Source organism: Xiphias gladius, chromosome 14 (genome assembly GCF_016859285.1).
Source record: "Xiphias gladius isolate SHS-SW01 ecotype Sanya breed wild chromosome 14, ASM1685928v1, whole genome shotgun sequence".
Lineage (NCBI taxonomy): Eukaryota > Metazoa > Chordata > Actinopteri > Istiophoriformes > Xiphiidae > Xiphias > Xiphias gladius.
Genome location: NC_053413.1, coordinates 2,180,001 through 2,206,482, shown reverse-complemented (window position 1 = coordinate 2,206,482; position 26,482 = coordinate 2,180,001). Strand labels below are relative to the sequence as shown.

The 26,482-nt window shown below is 39.4% G+C and overlaps 1 protein-coding gene across 4 annotated transcripts in view; it reads right to left on the bottom strand.

Annotated features, from left to right (window-relative positions):
• Positions 1-26,482, bottom strand: part of asph (aspartate beta-hydroxylase) — a 48,726-nt gene that overhangs the window by 8,688 nt on the left and 13,556 nt on the right. For 2 of the 4 annotated variants that reach the window (XM_040142900.1, XM_040142902.1), the window contains exons 2-7: positions 19,440-19,598; positions 16,967-17,011; positions 15,345-15,413; positions 1,866-1,955; positions 669-746; positions 17-129 (exon numbers count right to left, since the gene is read on the bottom strand). In XM_040142900.1, coding sequence (XP_039998834.1) covers positions 17-129; positions 669-746; positions 1,866-1,955; positions 15,345-15,413; positions 16,967-17,011; positions 19,440-19,598 — 554 coding nt within the window. Of the gene's footprint in view, positions 1-16; positions 130-668; positions 747-1,865; positions 1,956-15,344; positions 15,414-16,966; positions 17,012-19,439; positions 19,599-25,784; positions 26,077-26,482 lie in introns of those variants that run through there. The other 2 variants (XM_040142899.1, XM_040142901.1) reach the window with 2 other exon arrangements.

Here is a 26,482-nt window from a genome sequence, read left to right as displayed (position 1 = left end):
CCAGGCCTGAACAAACCTCAATAGTCTCCACAGGCTCTTGTTCTGATTCAGGCTCTTGTTTAGCCTCAGTTTCTGGTTCAGGCTCAGATGCAACCACCTCAGGCTCAGCTGCTATCTCAGGTTCAGGCTCTAGAGAAGCAGAGAGTTGTTCAGATTCTCCTTCACAGTCACACTTGGTAGTGTTAAGGGCCTTTTCGACCACATGGTATTGACTCAGCTTTATTGGTACTTTATTAGTATCACCTATGGTACTATGCAGTGGAAAAACATTTAAGAGTATTCTTTACAGGGACCATTCTGCAAGAGGCAATTCACACCAAGCCTTGTACTGGGCAGAGTCCTGTTGGTGTCAATTTGTGACATCCTTGAAGCAAATACTCTTGCATCTTATGTTTAACATCACAGATAATGGACTAATCAATATTCAGAGTGTAATAGGCCAAACACTTAGTAATTCTATAGTTTTAACTCACCTACTGCCATCCATCTCACCTACACTTTCAACATCAGGAAGTCGGTCACCTACATACTGTATACTGTAGTGTATCTATACATTTGAATGTGACAAATCTAATTTCTCTGTATCTATATCACTTGTCTGCCTACACTGATGAACTCCAACAATTTTCTAACAGCGTTGTCACATGAAGGCATTCACACTCAGGTACCTGGTGGAGCAGAAGTGTCCTCTACTACAGCAGCTTCAATCACCTCTTCCACAGGCACAGGGTCTGGCTCAACAACAGCTGAGGTTACAGGGCGATGATGTTGAAGGAAAAATGTGCATGAGAACTTTAAAAAAAACAATTTTTTCCCTGGTTATTTTGATATTTTTTAGAAAGCAGTTTAACTTTGAGAAACCCATCTGTATGTTACATGGTCCACTGGCAAACATATGATCCACTAGGCAGAATTATTTTAAAAAAATATGAATATCCCAGATTTTTTCAGCTGCAGGAGAAGAAAAAACATCAATCTGTTCCCCCTGGAGGCCAGGTATTCAGTTTTTTTCTTGGTTTTGCAAATTGTAAACTGTCTTTAGCCACATGCAGGGCATCCTTATAGAGCTATAAAATATTGTTTACCTATTTATATACATAAACACGGCAGAAAGATGCGAGAATAAAAAAGAATTATTTACAGGTAAAGTGAGAGTATCAGTAAACATTTGTAGTGGTGAGCATGTTTATTATTAAGCACATAAGCAATGGGAAATGTGTCAATCATAAGTCACACCTTTCCAAAGCCCTCCGAATTCAGTTAGCATCCCCTTTCAAAAGAACAACTTTCAAGAATGCTGGTAGCTTGGCCTTTTATGGGCAAGTCCTAAATTTCAATGATTATGTGAGGGCAGCTTATAAAGGAAGAGAAATAAACAATAAGTCCAGCTCAACGTTGTGGTGCAGGCTGCAGCTTCAATAGTCAACAGCTGAGTAGAACCATAAAGAAGTTAACATGTACTATCTCTTCTTACATCATATAGTGGTGGTTCTTTTATCATTTTACGTTTAGTAATTCTTAGTTATCAAAACAACGGCACTATCAACAGCATTATTTGCCATTATCAAAATAAAATTTATATTTGTCAATTAACAAGTACTGTTCCTCCCACTGAGATTTGTTTACAGTACACACACAGCCTCTGAACTGGAGGCACAGTGTGAGGTTCTGGTATCTGGGTAATGCCACGATACTGTTACTGATGAGAAATACCACCAGTTGATGAGACCAATGCACTGTGAAGATCTGTCGGACTACACCTGTGTTGCCTCTCGCCTTATTATCTACTATCAATATGTTCCTGTGATAACGCTGGAGGGGAAGTGTGTATATGAGAATGTGTGCACAATTAACACGTGTATTACCCTCTGGTGTGGGTTCTGGTTCAGGAGTCTCCACTGGGGCAGCGGCTTCTTCTCTACGGGAAGTGATGACAGCAGCTTTCTCTTTCAGTCCTAGTTAAGATGATGCACATGTTGGGAAGAAAGTAGTATAGACACAGGATATGTACTGTAAATACGGTATAAGTATGGGTATGTGTGTACCAAATCCTCGATGAAGTCATTATTTAGTGATTGGGGTTTTAAATATATGTCATATTTATGAATGTATTTATGGATGTTATACACAAATGTATGTAGAATGTACAGTACATAAAAAAATGTTCAGTAGTTTAACTGGCATTGCTGGACAGTGGGGTGTGTGTGTGTGTGTAATGTAAACTAACTTGTACAGGTCCTAGTGAGTGAACATTTCTGTGATATCTTTTGTGTGATATCATATAAAACAACGCTTTTGATCAAAAAGTCTGAGAGGCATGGTTTCTTTAGCAGACTCTTAAATGGAATCTGATATCCCATAAACATAATATTGGCATATTATGGTTTGTTCTATTTTGTCTTAAGCTGACAGAAACTAATTTGTGTTACATTCCAATAAAGAGATTTATGAGAGATATAATTTTGTTTTCAAGTGAACTGTTATTAATGTAGTGCACTGAAAAGTAGTTTGTGTTATTCCAAGACAGGTAACTTTTTTAAATAGCAGGTAAAAATTGGATGTTGGTCTGAAAACATAATGATTCATAGTATGATCTCCATTTCTTTACTTCTTCCCAACACACATATTCTGGTGGAATTAGATAGACAATTGGCTTTACTTCACTTGAAAAAAAAAAAAAAAAAAAAAAAAAAAAAAACCCACACAGAAATGGATCCGTTAACTTTATTGACAAAAGAAAAAACATAGTGGGACGCAAACCTCCCTAAAGTTAGAAAAACTCACATTTTGTCAGAAGTTTCTAACAGTAGAGAAACTGATGGGTTAGATACCCTACTGATTTCAATCTAGTCATGTCTAAACATTATCACAAACTCCTAAGTATCTCACACTTGATATTAACACTATTTTGCAATGCTTTTTCTTAACCCTGCAATTTTAATCCTACCCTTTTTCATTTCTCCCGTCACTCCCAATTATCCCAGTCTTCCCTCATCCTCATCAAAAGAAATGGATGCTGTCTACAAGATCTATACCAACTTGTTTAGTTCACAACCCAAAAATTGTAGCAAGCACAGCACTGTTTCTGCACACTGACAAGACCGGTGTCTGCTCACTACTTGGTTATTTCAGATCCCTGGGGCTCCTTGAGACGCATTTTGCTAGTGGCATGGACATAGACGTAACTAGATGGTTTGCTCACTCCAGAACATGGCCCCAAGTAATTATGACACATATTATATTAAATGCTACAGGCCAATCTAGCTGGAAAATGACTTTCTAGCAGAGCAACTATTCTACTGTGCTGGTGTTGCTGTTGTTAATGGTAGGCCTATTAACATATACTTAAATTAAAATAATAAAATATTGTAGTAAATTTTCTAAAATTATATTCAACAGGTGAAATTTTACCTGATGTGTGCTCCATTACTTGATGACGAGAAATGTGGACCAGTTGGTAACCACTGATCTACAGTTAGGTCCATAGGTTATTGGACAGTGACACAATTTTCGTAATTTTGCCTCTGCAAACCACCACAATGGATTTGAAACAAAGCCATCAAGACATGCTTGAAGTGTAAACTTTCAGCTTTAATTATAATTATTTTATTAACTGTTTAGGAATAACAGCCATTTTTATACATAGTCCCTGATTTTTTGAGGCTCAAAAGTAAATGGACAAACCGAACATAATTAGAAATGTAATGATTATTTTTAATACTTTGATGAAAATTCTTTGGGGGTCTTTCTGCCTTCAGTTTTGTCTTCAGTAAGTGAAAAGCATGCTCGATTGGGTTGGGGTCAGGTGAATGACTTGGCCATTGAAGAATATTCAATTTCTGAGAAGCTCTTGGGTTGCCCTCCCAGTATGTTTTGGGTCATTATCAATCTGTACTGTAAAGCACCATACTATCAGTTTTGCAGCATTTGGCTGAATCTGAGCAAATAGTATAGCCCTATACAGTTCAGAATTCATCCTATTACTTGTATCATCAGTCACACCATCAGTTAACACCAGTGACCCAGTTCCACTGGCAGCCATACATGCCCATGCAATAACACTCCCTCCATCATGTCTGACAGATGGTGTGGTATGCTTTGGATAATAAGCCGTTCACTTCTTTGTCCATACTCTTCTCATCATTCTGGTACAAATTAATCTTGGTTTCATCTGTCCAAAAAATCCTGTTACTAAACTGCGCTGGCTTTTTTAGATGTTTTCTGGCGAAATCTAATCTGGCCTCTCTGTTCTTGAGCATTATCTGTGGTTTGCACCTTGAGGTAAACCCTCCTTATTTAAGTTCATGAAGGCATCTCTTGATTTTAGGCTTTGACAATGACATGCCTACCTCCTCGAGAGTGTTCTCGACTGAGCTAGGTGTTGTGAAGGGGTTTTTCTTTATCAAGGAAAGAATTCTGCAATCGTCCACTTCAGTTGTCTTCTGTGGTCTTCCAGACCTTTTGGTGTTGCTGAGCACGCCAGTTCATTCTTTTTTTTTTTTTTAAGAATGTACCAAATTGTTGATTTGGCCATCCCTACACTTTCTACCATCTGTCTGATAGCTTTCTTTTGTTTTTTCAGCCTAATGATGGCTTCCTTCATTTGCATCGACACCTCTTTGGTCCGCAAATTGAGAATTCCCATGAGGCGCTACCAAATTCAACACTTTGAATCAACTCCAGACCTTTTATCTGCTTAATTTGTCATGAAATAACGAGGGAACGGGCCACACCTGGCGATGAAACTGATCAATTGTGAATTGTCCAATTACTTTTGAGCCTCTGATAATGAGGGAGTATGTGTAAAAATGGCTGTAATTCCTAAATGGTTAATGTGACATTTTTGTTAAATCCCTTGAATTAAAGATGAATGTCTACACTTCAATCACATCTTCATTTCAAATCCATTCTAGTGTTGTATAGAGCCAAAATTACAAAAATTGTGTAACTGTACAAATACTCATGGACCTAACTGTATACATAAGCCACATGGGGCTAGGTATCATTTGAAATTTTTCCATTATAGAGTTGATAAGATACCAGAGTATCTGGGCAGATACCAAAACAATATTTTTTGATTAATCATTTTAATAAACAAACATATTTTTGTGTAAATTCCTTTTTACCTTCATTCGACAACAGAAGCAAATTGAATGTTTGGTTAACACAAGAACATGTACAAGAACTTTGTTTAAAATTTAAAAAAAAAGGCTAAAATTGGCTACATTTTAATTTAAATCAGGAATTGGAAGTTAAACAAGTAGAATAAGTAACAAGATTATGAATCTGCCAAAAAATTTGATTCTAGCTTTGTCAATACCAAAACGATGTTGATACCCAGCCCTAACATTGAAAATGGCTAACACTGGCTTCATTTAGCATCAATATGTTCCTGTGAAATTATCCCGACTTCATTTCTTGCCTCCTCTGTTAGACCTCTCAGCTTTACTCCTCTTCCTTTTTTCTTTAGCAGACTCTTTCCCCCTCCCCTTGTCCTCCTCCTGTGATTTCTTTCCCTCCCCCTCAACCTTTTTCTCTGACTTCTCCTCTCTCTCTCCTCCTTTCTTTGATTTCTCCTGTCCTTCCTTCTCATCCTTGCTCTCTTCTTCCCGTTTCTCATCCAATTTTTTCGCCTTTTCCTTCGATAGTTTCTCCAGATCCTTCTCCGTCTCTTCTTTCTCTATCTTTGCCTCCTCCTTATTCAGCCTGGCAGCCACTTTTTCCTTCACTCTGGCTGCTATTTCCTTCCTCCTCAGCTCCAGCTCCTTCTCCACCTCTTCCTTGTCCAGGAGCTGTTTGACTTCAGCCAGAGCCAGTTTGGCGAGCTTCTTGGCCTCCACACGTTCGTGGATGATGGCCAGCTGCTGCTTTAGAGCTTCCCGAAGTTTCCGGCCCACGTTCTTTGTTGGAGAGATTTCTGGGATGGATGATCAACAATACTGTTTGGGGTTTCACCACTGAATAAATAACTTGTTACGGGATGAAGGTCATGCTCAAATTCACTCTGTTATTGGACATCTACACACACCAGCAGGCATGTGCATGACTGTGGATGAATTAGGACTATATTTACCCACAACAAGACCAGGTCCATGCCATACTTCTCTTACTTTCTCCTTCACGCAGTGTTTAGACTTTGTATACAATGCTGGTATGTTATACTCAGTTTAATCTAGTGTAAACCAGCATATTACAGGATTTACACAAGTTTCTTAACAATTAAAATATTTTCACATGGATTTAACATCGAGTTTACTTATCAAGCACAGACAAGAATTAGGCCAAAAATCTCTTACTCTCAGCAAATTAACCCATTTGATAATTGGTTAACAACTCAGCACACCATTTATTGAAATGGATCTGGAAGGGTTTAGTTCATTTATCAAATAAACACACTCGGTTGAGACATTGAATTGTGAGCAGCTGAAACACAGCACAGTTCCATGCATGTGGCTGCCTGAAGATACCTTTCTTAGCTCCTCTCCTGGCTGTGCCTCCAGGTTTTTCATCTGATATTACACAAGAACAAGATATGAGTTACAAAACTGGATTCTTTTACATGTAATACCTGTGTCATTGTAATACACCATAAAGCAATCGGTCAATTTACTCAAGTGGTAATCATTCCTAAAATCTAATATCAGTAGCACATGCCGGTTACCAGCTCCACGAAACTCCACCACAAATGAAACAAACCAACCAGACTTCACCACCACATCATGTTGGTTCATACTAACAGGCCAAAGCCAATAGCCTACCTAGGCCTAGAGATACTGCTCTCATTCCTGCCAGATACTTAGCTCCTCTGGTTCTGGCTTTTTTCCTCTCTCTCCTCCTGAGCCTAGGAACTGCAAGTTCACGTCGGACTTGGAGTTATAACACACAAAACCATTATCCCTGACACTAACAAGTTAGAGTAAAGAAAGAAGTCCAAAAGATGACCTCACTGAACTTTAGTGACATTTGTTAGAAAAATGGAAATCCTCCCATGAAGATCCTCTCTTAGAACATCAAAAAAATAAAAAATAAAAAATTACATTTTAGAAATTAACAAATGGCTGAGGAAAATCATAGAGAATTTTACACTGATGTAACAGATATACAAATTACCATGAAGTACAATATGGCCACTTAAGGCAAAAAACTGGGAAACAAGACTAGATCAAAACCTAGGATATGGCTGGACCACCCTTTATCTGTTTGTTTCCCTCCTACTGTCTGTGTTTACACATACAGAATTTAAAATAGCCGAATTCCCAATAAAGCTATTCTCATTTTCATGTTTTTCTGTTTCCAAGCTGCTGCTCTGTACTGATAAAATCCTGATGTTACAACCACGACACCATCTGACAAATCCCCATACACATAAATTAAAGACAATGGCTTAGCTGTGGTTTCAGCTATATTTACTTGTAAAATGATAACTCAGAGAGAAAGTTAGAAGCTCATTCACATCTGTGTCAGCTGCCATGCGATCAATTGAATGAGACACAGAGGGGTGTGCCTGCGGAGGGAAAGGTGGACCTTGTGCTAGCAAGGCAACACGGGCGACTCTGCGTTATAGGCCTGGCCCCCCTGTTGTGGTCCAACCAAAAACTATGAAAGCTAGTCCTGTCTGATCACTAACTTTTTACACAACAGTCTCTCTGTGTTGTCAAGCAATACATTCAATGAGCTGGTTGACACTAACCTGGTGTGTGCAGGCTTTTGAATGGAGAATACTAGTCTGAATCTATTATCTAATCTGACACTATCTATTATCTGGCTGGAAACTTAGGCAGTAGTGAATGATATTCTCTGTCCCAGTAACCCAGCGAGCCATTGAGGTAGTGAGCTCCGCAGACTTTCATCCAGACAGATTACCTCTGTCTGCTTTTTTTCCTCTCCATGTACTTTACTCTGCTTAGCTAATGTTTATATGATCACAAACACACACAAACAAATAGGGGTGACAGAAAAAAATCATAACCATAGCATGAGCTTAGTAAAAAAGGAAATACTCATCTAATACCGGATGCAAATCAAGGCAAAAGTAAGGTATGATTCACTGTTTGATCTTTAGAATTACCAAATAATGTGCATCAGCTCAATGACAGTTTCCAACAATTCACACCATAACCAGCTTGTGCATAAATACGTTATGCCACACAGCACAGTAACAATATAGTTCTTGCTGTCAACAACTTCAAAGGAACCTGAACTGCAGCCGGAGGAATTACATGACCTCTATGCGTTTACCTCAAATCATCTGGCTTTAAAATGCTGTGAGAGACATTTGCAAACACTGCTGTGAAGACATTTGCAAACACATAAGTGTTTGCAGTAGCCATCAGAAAAGAAATCTTTGAGAGTTAAAGTTAAAAATTTATGGTCACCAACACGGGGAATTATCTTCATCAACATGGTAATATCAATTTGGTAATATTATTAGGGTGCAAATTGCCCTGGATTTTCTGTTGTTTTTTTCAGAAGAAGTACATCTAATTTTCTGTTAGATTCTCTTAATGTAGATTCATTCTCTTTACAAGCCACAACTGGAGTTACTCCTCCCCAGAGCAGGACTAGCCTGTTTCCTATCCGTGCATTCATAATACCCACTAAGTTCACTTAAGTCACTGCAAACCTGTTGACACAGAAACGCACACCCTCTGTTACATGCACAAAGCAATACACCTGCAGTTGGTTTCAGCTGTATAGGCTTGTAGCAGAAATCAGTAGATTCAGGCATGAGGAATCAAACACAGGCATCACCTGTCTCAGCCCTCTGTTACTAATTCATCACACCCTTCCACTGCAGCACACTCCTCTCACATTTGACCCACAACACACACAAACTGGAATGGCCACAATTCTACCTGTGCATAGCCATATACCTGAACCTTTGATTAAACAAAAGTTTTAGGCCTTATGGCTGACAACTACTGTATGTGTAAGACATTTATATTTGTTTATTTTATTATTAGTTATTATCTTTAAAGGAAAATGCAGAGATTGGAACAGATGCATGATAAATTCGGCTGCTGGGCAGATGAATGGCATAAGATAATCAATAAACAATAATATGAAGCTCAATTCCTGCACAATACACAAGAACCTGAAGGATGGGAAGCAGCAACTTGGCTTAATGTTTGCTCATGAAATAAAAGGCAATCCTTCAAACCTTCCGAGCCAGTAGAAGTTAATCAAGTAAAGATCCTATGTCCCTGTTTATTAACATGCAATCTGTATCCAGATTTCTAAGTATAATGCTATAGTTTTTTTTTAAGTGCAATTATTGAACTCTAATATTCAAAATGTATTTATGTGTGTGAAACAAACCAAATAATACATAAATATTTAAATGAATAAGTAACCTGGTTAATGTCATCTGAAGATGGGGCTTTACTTTCAAACCTGGTATTGTGATCAGATCTTAATGTGTATATTAGGTAGGCATACTTGTCCAACATGGTGTGTCTTAGGTCAATGGAAGCAAAGCGGTATACCACAAAGGAATGCAAGCTGTGAGCCACATCACAGATGGAGACAGCTAAAGGCATCTGTAGGCTATTTTTTAGGAGCCTGTTAACTAGGCTAATGTCATTTATACTGCAAAAGGGTCGGACATACCCCAAAACTGATTCAGACATGGACTCGCAGTTCTGTTTATACTATAACTGGTGTCCGCATACACAGATGAATTCAGACTTTAATCGGCAAGTGCAGTCTCTACATGTAGTATCTGTAATTACGTGCTTTACACAGATCTGCAGAGTTTGCCTGATACTTACTGCATGTGAGCAGATAATTAAATTTATACCACGCCGAACCTATGTGAACACAGAAAGTATAATTTGTTTTTTGAGCAGTATATACATCCACATAGCCGTGAGGGTCCATGTGACATAAATTTTGTCATATGCCCATTTCAGCGAGGCACTGTACATGCCAGCAAACAAGTGACCAATCCGTGTATGCAGACATCCAATATATTACCAAACAAAACCACGTGTGTCTGCTATCCATGTCCGTAGCCATTTTGGAGTATGTATATCCAGCCGTTAAAGGAACAGTTTGACCTTTTGGGAAACACGCTTATTCACTTTCTTGCCGAGAGTGAGAAGATTGAGGTCATTACGAATCTACTAAGTAACGAAGCTTAACATAAAGCCTGGCCAAAGATAGCAAAATTTGAGGCAACTTGGTCCAGGCGATTTTCCTGATTTTTTTACACTAAAAAAACAAAAGACACGACATTGGTATCAATTTAACCCTTAGCAACAAAGCAAACACGCAAAATGTCAAACTTTTCCTTTAAGAAGGTCAATAGTGCTGGTGGAAAAACTTTCGAGCACTAGTGCTAGGTCGGCAACCAATCTCAGTCACAATTACTATCATCTTGCACATTGTAGTCCTTCTAAAAGTCTCTCAAAGCCATGCTGCTGTATGGGTGTTTCTTATCTTTGCCTAGAAAGTTGTATTTAGCTTATTGACATGGTGCACAAAAAGCAGGATGAGGTTGGCCAGTTTTATTTTTCTTAGGAGTTGCTGGCTGAGATCCAAGCAAGTGCTCCTCCAGATGTGGTCTGGATGTTTCGATAGGAATCCAGTTCCAATGCATTTTGGTTGCATTTACACCTGCATGTTTTTCCTTATCCAGAGAATTATTGCATGTTACTAAAAGGGGGTCCATCACAGAACCAAGCAATTTGACAGAGATTTAAAAAATTACACATTCCAGCATAAAGTTCAAGAGTCCAGAGTAAATGTTTTCAGGATCAGTTTTTATGGCATGCAGCGACAGCAATACGAAAAGACTAGATGTCATTGAGGGACAACTGAACAACTGTCCAAGTGCAAATCATCCTTGCATTTTGTGTTGTTTAGTGTTGCTGGCAGCTGCAAACACGTTTTTGCAGAAAATAATGTATTAATAGATTCTAAAAAAAAAGGACTTATAAAAGTGTTCCTGAGTATCATGTCAATATCACAGCAGAGAAATTGACATCTTATAAAACTCCTTCAACAGGATTTTACTTTTCAAGATTCTGCTGATCCAAGGATGAACTAGAAATATTCATATCCAAAGCTACTGGCTGGGGTAAGTTGCCATAGCCTGCAAAAGTAAGAAGAGAAAATACTGTAGAACAGTTTTCCCATAATTGTAGCTTGGGCTGTTGGATGCTGAAGCCCTTCTGTTGAAAACAACTGCTTTAAAGGATAACTGGGCTGCTGCAGGTGGCCTGAGGCTATTGATTATGGAGGCCGACTATGACGATCTTCTGCCCCTGTTTCCCATCATCTTCTTTTCCTCTTCTTCTGACTCCTCTGTCATCCTCATCCTCCTCCTCCTCATCCTCCTCCTGCATTTCCGTGACTTCTCCTGAAGCACTGAACTCCTCCTCCTCCACAGGCTCCAGGGGATGTATCAGACCATACAGGAAAGTGAAGAAACTGTTAAACCAATCAGAGCCGCCCTCCTCCACTTCTTCTAACCAGTCCAGAACCTCGGATTCACCCTGACCATCTCCCACATTGGTCAAGCCTATGCAAACAAGAGCGTCGGGGAGGAAGGGGGGTGGGGTGGGGGGGTGTAGGGGAAGTTCAGGAGCACAGTGTGAGGAAAGGAAAAAAACTAATAAAAAAAGTAGGAAGAAAGAAAGGTTGAATCAGATGAAGAAAAAAGATGTAATGCAAAAATGAAATAAGGTTAAGACTGGAGGAGAAAAAACAGAGGGAAAGAAACAAGAGGAGATGGTAAGAGAAGTTTAAGGCGTAGATTAGGCAGCAAGGGATCTACTTAAGCTCTATCAAAAGCAGTTGGAGTTGGGCTGTCTACTCATGATCAACATAATTACTTATGCCAGCTTGAGCCTCTCTTTTCAAAAGGAGACATTGTTGACCCAGAATCATATTGCAGAGAGAAGACTTCTCATTTATAAATCATAAAATCAGTGTTGACCTGGCCGCTCTGCACTAAATTTTTGGCCAAATTTCAGAGAATTCAGTTCAAACTGCTTATCATGTGTAGACAGCCTATAATCATAGAAACAGGAGTTAAACACACACACAAAAAAAAAAAAAAAAAAAAAAAAGAAAAACCTAAGGCTCCAGTTTCCATTAAATGTTTGTGGTCCATTTTTAAGTTTGCATTGGAAAAGTTGAAGACAGTATAGTATTCACAAAGATGCCCTTGTTGTGCTGTGGAAATGTCTTCATTGAAAAGGCTTGGCAAGAAGGGTTAGATTTCATTGTTCCACAACTAAAAAGGCATTAGACTTGAAGAAATGTTTACATAGATTACAGCATGTTGTTGCAAGTCTCTTATGTGCTTGGTTTGCCATTTATTTTGTGAATATCTAAATTGGTGAATTATAAAGTGCATTACCTTTTTAAATCATACTTTCAGATAAAAGCATGTGTTAAGAGATAAAACTAGATACAGATAAAAACAGATAAGGACTATACTACAATGGATAAAACTATACTACAATAGCTACTTTGTTGAAAATGATTTATGGAAAGATGGTAATTTCTCTGATATTCAGGGATATTTTAAGATTACAATGTGATTTTGAGATGCCCAAAACATATAACATATAGGAAGATACAGAGAAGGACTGAGAGATCAATGAAAAGGGGAAATTACTGAATATAAAGAGAAAAGACGTGAAATGTCCTCAGTGAAACAAACATGCAGGTAGGGATGGGAGAACACACAATGTACATCTTGTTTAGGAAGGCAATTGTTATAATTTCAGTCATCATTATCATAATTATTACATATGGACAAAAGAACATGGAAGGGTGTTCTTCCTATATAATTTAGAGTGTGAGTGGACACAGCAAGACGCTGGTAAATAGCCATTTATAATGGTGGAAGGTGGAGAACAACAGTTTGACAGCAGACAGAAAACTAGCAGAGCTTGTTCAGCTGTTAAGAGTATTTTTTTAATAGTGGTAAACTATTTGAGGTTGTTTTGAAAATGTTTTTCAAGGACAGTATCTAAAAGATTGTACAGCATTTTAATACAGATAAGAGATTTATGTCAACATATCTTCCAGGGTTTCTATGGCTCTACACAAGCCAATTAAAGTTTCTGAGCTAAACAGAAGCAGGATCAAACACACTCAACAAGAGTGAGAAAAAGAGGAGGACACAAAGAGGAAAATTCAAAAAGGATCAAGTAAACGGCAAGAGAAGTACAGCATATGCATGAGAGCATGCACTATAATGCCAGGAAGCAAACGTAAAGTTCAACTAACAGCGAATGTAATGTAAGGGATCTTTACAGAGACATGGATGACGGATTGCTGAGATGGAAAGGCTGAAGGTGGGCTGGGCAAAAATAGAACCAACTCTCTAAAGAATGATGAACGGTGGTGACAGATTTGGCTAGCTAGAGTGTCATCAAAATAACTGATAGTACAGAGTGAAAAACTGTCATATTGGAGTACTTCAGAGCAGAAAAATTTGAGCAAAGAATGTTGTGTGTAAAGACACGTTCTTATCCTATTTGATCCCTATTATGAGTAAAATGCTAAGTATTTCAAATACTGAAAAAAAGTTGTTTTTCCTGTTGATCCACATACAGTACGAGTGTGCCATCCAAAGATTCAGACAAGAACAAACTGTCCTTTTGATTCTAATTTGCCTCCATGTAAAAACATGTACAAAGGCAAACTTTAACTTGGGACTCTCATGCCTGTCTGATTTTAGAACCAGAGAAAGGCTGCCGTTTTAATGGGCTCAAAACACTAAGTGTCACAAAAACAAATGTTCAAGCTATCTGAGGTGCTACACAGAGCACCTCATCATGCCAAGTTCAAGATTTGGACTATTCTGTTTGAACTGAGCCATTTGCATACAGCTGTGATCCAACCTCTCACAACTAGTGTACACCATTCAGTATGTATTCGAGTTACATAAATATGATAAAAGGAAAAAAATAACTGAAAGCTGGTTCTGTATAAAACCATGCAACATGCAGTAGATTTCACATGGAGAATAACAGCAGTGAAGACAACTGTAGGGATCCAGACTAACTTTTTTACATTTGTTGAACTTTTGCACTAATTTTTTCATTTAGGTACACAAGCACATAATTTAGATGCACCCAAAATTTTTTTATCACAGGCAATGGTAAATTTGATAATAATTTCGGACCCCTCACTGCTTCGATTTGCTGCTGCATGGCACTGAAATGCTGCAAGGAACAGGGCTCTGCCGGTCACACCCCTCACAGCACTGGACATGTTTATTGGAGACATTGTTTTAGGTGAACCAGTTACCTCCACCTTTTTGTTGATGAAAAAACAATCAATAGTTCTCTTCATTTTGAATTACCGGTAAGTAATAAGGTTGTAATGTCACTCAAGGAGGAGTGCAGGTCGTGATTTCACAAATACACAATTTTTTGGCAGAGTATGGGCAGGTCTTCGCAGAAATCACAAAGACACAGACCTGCTAAATGTCACACACACCAGTGCAACCAATGAGAATGTTTAGCCACATTTGAAAGATTTTTGCTTTGCTCTGGAGCCATGAACAGGGAACTGGAATATTTCTTATAAAATTCCAGCTGTCTTCAATGCTTGGAGCTTCACATAGGAGAGATGCTCCAAAAACTATACCGCACAAACACAGATCTGGTGTAAGCCCAAAGGTACCAAGACGGAGAAAATGAAAATTTCCATAAGAAATCAATGGAGTGGTGCAAGTAAAAGATAGATTATCCTTTCAGGCAATTGAACTCCTCAGTTCCCTTTACCTCAGGTTAAAGGTATATTAAACAACCTGATCCTGATGAAACACAGTAATTCCATCTTTAATAACAGGTTGTTTAACAAACCTCATCAGTTAGTTATAGCCCTAATACCTACCATCTTAAGTTGGGACCTAAGCTTTAGGGAGTTTTATGGAGCTTAGACTAATTAAAACTTCTGAGGTGGGGACATTCAAAGAGATGATTTATTTAGGATTACAAAACAGTTAACCAAACAGAGTAAACTTCCATGATGTACTATAATTCTAACTGTTTGGGGAGCTCAGCTTTTTTGCTGTATTAATTGATAAAATTTCCTCTATGGTATGAGTCATCTATATTATTGTCAGTCATGCAAAAGAAACGCAAATGCCATTTACTGTAATCAACAAACATAAAACACACATCATCAGTGGTCTGCAGAAATTGTCACACTCAAAATAAATCAGTTCAGACTGTATCATGACTGTGGGAAACCATGTATTTTGTCACTGATAATGCAGTGAAGTTTGTCAGTGGAGACATAGATTTCATTTGTTTTCCTTTCTGCAGGACAATGATAGTAACATTAGCGATGAATAAAGAGATAAATCAACTTGCCTAGCAGAACTTTAGCATCCTCGACATCAAAATCACCATCGCCATCTGTATCGTATGCCACCAGTTTACCTACAGCAGTGACAAACATACAGTGGTCTTACTGTTTGTTCTCACAGGAATCATGAAGACACATTATTTATAGCTGTACATTTACATGCATCATTCAACACAGACAGACACTAAAAGGATGGGGTTCACATTTTATCAAGTCTATCTTAATACAATATTCATATGTCCATATGTACATCAAAAACTTGTGTTCACATTAATCGTCCCTCCTGTTTATACTGGCCACCCAGAAATCCTTTCCAAACACAGTTCCAAAGTAAGTGATAAAAAAAAAAACACATTCCTTAGAATGCATAAAAATGCAATCTACAATTCCATTGAAGCTAATATGAGCCTGCAGTAGCCTTAATTAGACGAATCAAATAGGTATCTACCAAACCATAGAATTCATTTTTATTCAGAACCCCAAAAACTTACATTGGAATAGCATCAGTATGAACAGGAAGAATTACTACAGCGCCTAAAAAGTGTTTCAATGTACATATGGGAATATGACATTGGTTAAGACAGACTTGAAAAAAAAAAAAGTGATCCTGTCCTTTAAAGAAATACACCAAGCTGGTGGGAGACACTTATTATCCACCACTCATAGAAGGCACTGAATTCTTACCTTGAGCCAATAAAAATTTGGAAAGGTTTGTCCAAAAAATTGTGGTTGCCAATATTATTGTTATGAACTTCAATTTGTGTTTTAGGTCTAGAATAGTAGTATCAACTGGGTCACTGGGGACTGTCTACCAGCCACAGAGTAACGGAATCAAAGCAGACGGGTTAGGCAGGAGGTTAGACAAGTCATTCAAACAGAAGCCTGAGATCTAAACCAGCTGAGACCAGAGAAAGAGTTTTTCAAATCAAGCAGTAGATTATTCACAACTTCTTTAGCATCTGAACAGGGATGATGATAGCCTAATGGTCTCCTATTTAATTTAATGTAAGGCAATATTCACCTAATAAGTGTCAAATAAACTTGTGAGACAGGCATGGTCATGATGAGTTATGGTAAGCTTCATCCATTTTTATTACAACTTTAATAGATATGATTTCAAAGCTGTCTTGCGTGCATTTACATTTTCGTTTTTTTTTTTAACTCTCCTAATTGGGTTTGTCTTGAATTTTTCCTCCATAGCCAAAACAGCGGCTGACATTCATTATTACATAAAGGCCAGATTTATGCTTTGTACATATGAAAAAGCTAATTTGTGTTTTCACAAATAGTCCATAATGTGCATGTTGAGAAATCACACATTTTTCCCATTACTTGGTCACTGGAGATGAACCTGGTTTAAGAGTACAATGACCCTTTTCCAACACAATCGAAGGACGTGAAAACAAAAACGTCTGTGTGTAACATTACAACTAAAAAAAAACACTTACTGGCAGCAGTTAGTCTGACACGCCTGGAGAATTTATTGCCTTAACTCTTTTAAATTAAGAGCTCTGAGAAGAGTTTGTAAGGGAGTGAGGGAAATATATTGAAAGCAGAACAATGACAACTTATGACGATTATTATTGTTTATACAGAGTGTAAGAGAAATATGCCTTAGGATTTTTACCTTGAAAAGCCTCAGACAGGTTAATTTGTAAGCCCTTAGCCTTGTCTGCATGCAAAACACAAAACATACATATTGAAATAACAGCAAGATTAAGAAATCAAACAGAACATATTTATAATTCATATATTAATAGCAGATACATATTACACAGAAAAAGAATGTTCAACATTAATCATTAGGGATGCATATTAGTGACAGACAGTATACGGTGATCAGAGATAACAAAAGCATTCAACAAACGGGACATCTCAATAAAGCAGATCAATTGTTAACAGCTAGTTGTAGTTTATGTGTACCACATGTCACAGACCAATGAGATAGCAATGATTGCATGAGTATGAAGCTACAGTAGTTGTTTGGTGAGTTAAGTCTATATTGTTCACCAAATGGTACTGTAATAAATGTAACCATCTTACTGGTAACAAAAAGCATAAATTTGCAATCAAATGAGACAAAAGGGATGGTATACAAGCTATAATGTTTATATAATCAAGTTTATCAAAAATCTGTCTACATAAATCAGGATGCTTAGCAGCACAACACTGGTATTATTTAAATTACCTGATGTTCTTTGGGCATTTTTGTTTTACTTGATTTGGCTCTTATCTGCCGCCTTGGAATAAACAAAAGGAGGACAGAGGACTGAAGTAGACTGGTGTCTGGTTAGTAATGACTGCTGGTATGACTTTAGTTATAGCCCTTATAGGCAGGCCTTGCCAATCTGCAGCCGTCTTGGCAACGCCCCCAAGCAGTTATTTCGGTATGTCCAGACCAATGCCCTATCTAGATGAATGGGGAGAGAGCCATAACTTCACTTTCAATGGTCACCTGGACATAAAAACTGCATGTGCAGAATCACATATCAAAATCTGATAAAAAACTGCTTAAAAAGTTTGGTGACTTTGCCCCAAAATGCTTTTTTCCACAGGTTATACTTCCACTACGCATGCACATGGTTTCACTTGCATCAGTGCAAAAACACAACCGGCTTGATATGTTTCCCGTTAGGCTGTTAAAAGGCAAACGATTGGATTTTGGGGGTAATTGGGGGGGGGGATGTGTGTCATACAACTGCCTTTGGCATTACAGACTTTTCTATTCAAAATGCTCCAAGTGGTTTGTCTCTTCTCTTATAATCTCTCTGGTTCTGTGTTCTGACAATGGTAAATATCATGGTTAGAATGGTTCTTAATCAGGGTTGAAGTTCACTTTAGGGACAGATGGCAGGTGTGTTTGTGGAGGTGAGACAGTGGCATGAAAAAGTTTGGGCACCCCTGGTCAAAATTTCTGTTACTGTGAATAACTAAGTGAGAAGAAAAATAAATATTCTCCAAAAGACATACATTTAAAAGGTGAAACATTCTTTTTAAAATTTAAGCAAGATTAGTGTATTATTTTTGTTTGGTACAATTTTAAGAGTGAAAAAAAGAAAGGAGCACCTTACAAAAGTTTGGCCACCCCCCAGAGATTTGAGCTCTCAGATAACTTTTACCAAAGTCTCAGACGTTAATAGCTTGTTAGGCCAACAGCTTGTTCACAGTCATTGTTAGGAAAGGCCAGGTGATGCAAATTTCAAAGCTTGATAAATACTCTGACTCCCCATACATTGTCCTAACAATCGGCAACCATGGGCTCCTCAGCTGTCTAGCACTCTCCACAAAGCAGGAGAAGGCTATAAGAAAATAGCAAAGTGTTTTCAGGTAGCCGTTTTCTCTGTTCATAAGGTAATGAAGAAATGGCAGTTAACACGAACGGTGAAGGTCAAGTTGAGGTCTGAAAGACCAAGAAAACTTTGTGAGGGAATTGCTCGTAGGATTGCTAGAAAGGCAAGTCAAACCCCTGTTTGACTGCAAAAGACCTTCAGGAAGATTTAGCAGACTCTGGAGTGGTGGTGCACTGTTCTACTCTAAGCAGACTTAGAAACAAGTCCTGTGGACTGATGAAGTTAAAATAGAACTTTTTGGCTGCGATGAGCAAAAGGTATGTTTGGAGAAAAAGGGTGCAGAATTTCACGAAAAGAACCTCTCCAACTGTTAAGCACGGGGCTGGATCAATCATGCTTGTTGCTGGTTTATCTTCCAGCTAGTGATACGGGGAACATTTCACTGGTAGAGGGAAGAATGGATTAAATTAAAAAACCTGCAAATTCTGGGAGCAAACGTAAATGCTTTTTACGACAGGATAAGGATCCTGAACACATCTTAAAATCCTTAAAGAAATGTGTCATCTTTAACTTTATGCCTTTTGGAAATCAGGTCATCTTTTACTCGCTTAACTATTCTCAGTAACAGAAACTTTGACCAGGGGGGTGTCAAAACTGTATACAGTATAAGCACGATTAACAAAAAATCCAAATTGGTTGCTACTACACCTATCCATTAAGGTGCATGAGGTGGAAAATACTAAAGACAGGAAGAAAACATTCAGCTGCTATTTAAGCAAAACAGATGTGCGAGTTGCAAAGTGTACTCACCAAGGACTACCTGATAGTCAACCAGGTCAAAGTAGACCACAGCTACAGATGTCCAGACACCCAGCAGAGCCAGGACGATGAACCAGGTGAAGAAGCTGCTGCTGGACCCAGAGTCTGCCTTCTTCCCATTCTTATTGGCTAACTGGGTTTTAGTACCATCTGCAACATGAAAACAGTAGTGGATTTGACATGTTTCACTGAGGACATTCTTTTTACACTAATAAAGTCATGTAATGCTGTGCATACAAATGATATCAACTCTAAGAAAAAGAGAAAAGCAAAAACCAATCTCTGCAACCGCATCAGTACTCAAACACACTATACCTTGTGTGCATGTGTATGTATGTTACATAACCTGCAATACTGCCAGTAGTTGGACTTTGAGAAGCTGGAAGATATTACCACCAATTAACATATTTACCATTCAGAACTGGATAGGAAGCAAAAATTACAGTTTCATCACCAACAGTACTAAGACAGACAGTAATACCAACCATCCAATTGTATGGGTGACAGGATTTCATTTACATTAAATCCACCTCGGGGCACCATCCTTAAAAAGGGGAAGGATAGCTAATTCACTGATTTAGTTTCAAAATGTATTACTTTAATTTAAAACTCTGATTGATAATTAACTTAATAACTACAACCACAATTACCATATCAATAGCCAATAAAGGCTGAACAGTTTGGAGTTCTGCAGAGTGGAGGTTGGCGACATTAACTCTCATTCAACATTAAATAGACCAGCATCTTTATTCCAAAGCATTTTTTTAACAGATAAAAGTAAAAACAAACGGTACTATCTAAAGGTGGGTGTATGTGTGTGTTGTGTGTGTTATGTGTGTGTGTGTGTATGTAGGAAAACATCCAAAAACAAAATGGTTGACTCAAAATTGGCCACTGAACTCTGGAGCTCTTGTGCTTGAAGTTTTTCTTAAATTGTGGCTCAGGGGTGTAATGCTCCGGGTAGCCAGAGGATGAGAGGCATTCAGAGGTGCTGTAACTGTCTGATGGATTATGACCATTATCTGAACTGTTAAATAGAGATGATGTGGTCATCGTCTGATCCATCCATTGGTTGGTCACACTTCTGTACCAGAATTTCTGAGTATGGCCTTCTACTGCTTCTATTGCGTGAATGCCTATCTCAACCTAGTTGGTGTCCATGGTGGATACGCTCAAGTTCCCAATGCGGCCTTTTATATAAGCTTGAAGTGCTTTTATCTACACTGCTCAAAAAAATTAAAGGAACACTTTTTGAATCAGAGTATTGCATCAAGTCAGTTAAACTTCTGGGATATTGATCTGGTCAGTTAAGTAGCAGAGGGGGTTGTTAATCAGTTTCAGCTGCTTTGGTATTAATGAAATTAACAACAGGTGCACTAGAGGGGGAACAATGAGATGACCCCCAAAACAGGAATGGTTTTCCAGGTGGAGGCCACTGACATTTTTTCCCTCCTCATCTTTTCTGACTGTTTTTCACTAGTTTTGCACTTGGCTAGGGTCAGTGTCACTACTGGTAACATGAGGCGATACCTGGACCCTACAGAGGTTGCACAGGCAGTCTTACTCCTCCAGGATGGCACATCAATACGTGCGATTGCCAGAAGGTTTGCTGTGTCTCCCAGCACAGTCTCAAGAGCATGGAGGAGATTCCAGGAGACAGGAGGTTACTCTAGGAGAGCTGGAAAGGGCCGTAGAAGGTCCTTAACCCATCAGCAGGACCGGTATCTGCTCCTTTGTGCAAGGAGGAACAGATGAGCACTGCCAGAGCCCTACAAAATGACTTCCAGCAGGCCACTGGTGTGAATGTCTCTGACCAAACAATTAGAAACAGACTTCATGAGGGTGGCTTGAGGGCCTGACCTCCTCTAGTGGGCCCTGTGCTCACTGCCCGGCACTGTGGAGCTCAACTGGCATTTGCCATAGAACACCAGAATCGGCAGGTCCGCCACTGGTGCCCTGTGCTTTTAACAAATGAGAGCAGGTTAACCCTGAGCACATGTGACAGAGATGAAATGGTCTAGAGAAGCCGTGGAGGATGTTATGCTGCCTGTAACATCATTCAGCATGACCGGTTTGTTGGTAGGTCAGTGATGGTCTGGGGAGGCATAACCATGGAGGGACGCACAGACCTCTACAGGCTAAACAATGGCACCCTGACTGCTATTAGGTATCGGGATGAAATCCTTGGACCCACTGTCAGACCCTACGCTGGTGAAGTGGGTCCTGGGTTCCTCCCGGTGCACGATAATATCCGGCCTCATGTGGCGAGAGTACGCAGGCAGTTCCTGGAGGATGAAGGAATTGATACCATTGACTGGCCCCCACGCTTGCCTGACCTAAATCTAATATAAAACCTCCGGCACATTATGTTTCGGTCCATCCGATGCCGCCAAGTTGCACCTCAGACTGTCCAGGAGCTCAGTGACGCCCTGGTCCAGATCTGGAAGGAGATACCTCATTAAACCATCCGGCATCTCATTAGAAACATGCCCTGACGTTGTCAGGCACGCATACAAGCACGTGGGGGCAATACACAGTACTGAGTACCATTTTGAGTCACTGCAATGGAATTTCAGCAAAATGGACTAGCCTGCAGCATCATTTTTTCACTTCGATTTTCGGGGTGTCTTTGAATTCAGCCCTCTGTAGGTTGATCATTTTCATTTCCACCAAACGATGTGGCAAATTTCGTTTCTAACACATTACCCAGTCCGTATCAGTATAGATATCAGGCATGATTTTTTTTTCCCCATTGAGATCTGATATGAACAGTCTGAACTGCTGTCATCCATCTCATGGTAGTGCGGAGAGGAAGCCGAACAGTCCTTGAATGCTGTTTCCCCATTTGGAGGGATAAGCACAGATTAATGTGTTGTGTATCAGTGGCTGAGGAGAACACGCAGCAGAATATATTTTAGAGGATAAATTACAAATCTCTTCAATTTCTTTTTCAGAGAGAGGGAAAGTCGGGTAGCTGTTAATTCTGCCTCTCAGTGAAGGTTAATGAGCTGACTTAATTCCCAACGACTTAGGTTGAGAATTGTTCCCATCTTCTGAGTGAAGAGGAGTTAACCTTTCAATATGGGAGGCCAGTGAATCGGAGACACTAGAATCACTTTCAAGGTAGCCTGGTGTTAGTCTCTAAGTTAGGGAAGAAATAAGCTGCTGTACACAGTGGTTCTCCATTATTGTTTCTGAAATTGAGGGTGAGATTAAGCAGGTTGTCTAATACAATGAAGCAGTGTGCTTGGCTATGGTGTTGCGTTGGCAAACACCTTGTAGTGTAGCTTGGCAGTAGCCTAACTGAACAATTTGGTGGCCTACACTATTGGGAGTAGCTTCCTTTGGAAGAGACACACCTACAGCACCATCTAGTGGGCATAACAGATTGGGGCGAGTACAAGCAGACAGGTTTACATAAGTAGTAAGTAAGTAATTTCAATATGCACTAACTGATATTCCATGAGGATTGTCTCTTAAAGTTGAGACGTGGCGGTAACAGCTAGGTACATAACTTCTATGTTTAACAGGGTTGGTAGCACGCTGTGGCTCTATCTCAGGCTTTGTTTCTTACTCAGACTGGACTGCATGGCATTAACAGCCAGGATAGCCAATTCACGGATTCAGTCTCAAAATATACTATTTTTTGGAACTGTAACTAATAATGTACTTAATAACTACAACCAAAATTACCATATCAATAGCTACAAAAGGTTGAAGTGTTCTGCAGAATAGTAGTTGGCAACTTTCACTCTTATGCAACATTAAATAGACCATACAAAACCAAAACAGTTGACTCAAAATGGCAGCTAGGACCACATAACATGTGTGAGAGGTAAACATAAGAAACTACAAACAAGATAGCACACTCAAAACTTTGTTCAGACTGCAGGCAAATTTGACTGCAGGCAAATTCGACTTGTTTCTCAAATCAGATCTGTAAGACTGTCCGCACCTTCATTTGCAGTTGATCAGATCGGATGTGTGTCCAGAACAACCTATCTGCATGGGCGGGTGATATGGCTTTCCAATGCGGAAGCATGAGAGATGGAGGTCCATCATCTGACCCTCCAAACAATCACACTGTCAAGTTGCGGTGCAGAACTCTTCCGTCATTGCCCTCCATAACACCAAAAAAATATATTTTCGAATATCACTCTGGCAGTAGCACCATGGATTCTGCTCACTTCATCACTCTGAATTTGACGTGTGTGTCGCATTCCAAGTGACACAAAAGATGCTTTGAAATCCGATTTCAGTGGTCAGAGCGTCTGGACTGAGACGCATCTGTAGATATCAGATTGGAATAACATTTTTAAACCACCTCCAAGTGCGGTTTGGATCTGATTTGCAAAAATCGCAATTCATGTGTTTTTTTTTTTTTTAAGCTGTCCAGACTTTCTAAAATCAGTCCAGACACAATCTGGATATGCCAAAACGGATATGCCTACATAACGGATTGGGCGGATAAAAGGATTTGGGCTAGCAGTATGAACGAAGCCCAGTCTATGGAGAGAGAGGGATGTTCTGGCGTGCTGCTTTGTTAAATTCAGTGAGCTGCAGGCTTGCGTGGCTTCAAAAAAACAAACAAAAAAAAAAAAACAGGCCTGTCTTCCAGCTGAGATGATCACTGGTCGCTCCTCGTTACAGAGTTATCTGCTCTACACTAGCTCTACTCTCCTCTCGCTTGTAAAGTCTGATGGCAGACTTTGTGTTGTAGTCGCTAGCGGTAGATTATACTTGTTTGCTATTGGTCAGTCTTAGGCAGGCTCTTGCATTGCTGCCTTTGAGAAGAGACTTCAGTGCAGCGGTCTGCTCCGAGCAGACCGCACTGAGATCAGAGAACAGCGGCTCATACTGCAGTGAAGAGCATGGGCAGAGAAGAGAGCTGTGAAGAGAAGAGAGAGAGACAAGGGAGTGCTGAGGTTTTGTTGACCTGGTGACGTCATAGGTCAAAGGCCAAACAGTGACCTATGGTTGCTGGTTGTTGGGTCCATGGGCTAGTTCAGGTATAGGTTGTGACACCTGAGGAATTCTGGGAAGTTGGGTTCAGTTTAAGTCACACAATGAACAAATTCTGTGGAATCCCGGGAGGCCCTATACAATCCACACACATTTTAAACCTAACAGACCTCTTCTGCTGTAGGAAATTATGACTTTTGACAGAAGTGAATACACTGACTGCAAAATCAGGGGGAACATAAATTCCCAGTGCCAGTTCCATAAAGAAAAGTGTTGGGTTAGCCACTAGATGTAGGGGTGGTATAGTGAGTGCTGGCAGTATGGGGAATGCAAATGAAAAACCGGAGCTGGAAGAGTCTACTGTGTCATTGAGATGTATCATTTTGGATTGTTATGGTTTTCCAGCAAGTGACGGAATCATCTGAATGCATCTGTTACAACTGCGTTCTATCTACTCCCATCTCTCATCGCTTCCACACTGTCACTTCTCCCCTTTTCACCTATATTTTAGACCCATCCTTACCTTCCAAACAGGACTTTAAGCGAAGAACCAGCTAAGTGTAAGATGGGCCGACCTGATACAAACCACATTTAGAACATTTAGATACTAAGAAATGTTATATTTTACTCTTGAAACTGGGTAAATCTGTTAGGTATCACATCTCATCTGTCGTATCTGTTATAATCCCTAATCCCTATGAACTGGCTCTGGGGAAAGAAGAGGCGATGGAAATCGAAAAATAAACCACATCCAAGAAAATATCTTGGAGGGGGCTGATGACATCCTACAATGCATGATAGGAGAAATCAATGGCAGGGAGAATTAACAGGTGGTGGAGTCTGCTACATGGTGCTAGGTCAAATCTCAGACACACACTCAAAGAGCATAGTTCGAAGTTATCACATAGACTGTCATAGACAGTATATTTCCAAATACCTTGCAAACACTCAGTTCGCTCTGATAAATACATAGTGCTAACTCTGAACATAAGAATTTACCATTAGTTCCAAGTTCTAAGAATCTCTTCAAAACAACCATTTTGTTACATATTTCCATCAAAATACTGTTTACTTGCATACAATATTATGTGGTTAAAATTTAGGGTGTGTTTATCCACAACTGACATAACACCTACTGCGCTAACAAGACAGAAAACTAATGCACAAACGGAAAGTTGAGTAAATGGCTCCAGGACAAAAAACTGGAGGTTCAGGAAGCTGTAACTGTTCTGAGACCTGCAAGAATACAAGTTTTAGCTTAATTCAACACTCAGTCCTTCAACCCGCAACAAAATAATGATTCCCACAACATGACCTCCACACTGCTTTGTCCTTCTCAGCTCTCTAGTCAGTAGCCCTTGAAACTTTCCTCACCTTGCATTTCCCCAGCAATGACCATGGGGATCGCCGTGACGACTGGAGGGGTGGCAGACTCCACCAGGGTCGCTGGATCACCCATTTCTGCCGACTGATGGCCTGGTTTGCAAACTAACCAAACAACAAGTTAACTGGAGCAACTCTGTCTCACAGTCTCGCCTCGTCTTTGTCTCTCGGTCTGTCCTCCCCCTCTCTCTTTAACGCCCGGTTTTCTTTCTCTCGCTCATTTGTCAGTCATCCTTGCTCTGTTTCTTTGAGCCTGATATAGCTCTGGAGGTCAAACACCGCTATTTATAATGCTGTCAGACCAGCTGGCCCTGACAGACAGAAACAGAAACAGAGAGAGAGAGAGAGAGAAAGAGAGAGAAAGAAAACCATGGTTCAACTTTTAATTTGTATTTGCTTTCCTTAACACCTGTGTTAATTTCTATTTCAGGTGTTATGTGTAAAAGGCTTGCCTTTTTCCAGTTTTTATTCAAATATAGTCATAGTTTAAATTATTGGCACCCCTGAATTTTAAGTACAGAATTTAGAATATCTACAGAAATAAATGCAAAGTAACCAATTTTGTATAATCAGAATATTTAATAAAATTTCAAAAGTTACTGAACAACAAAAAAATGCTTTCATATAGTTAAATAGATATATATACAAACGTAAAAAGTACGCTTGACACAATTATTGGCACACTTTTG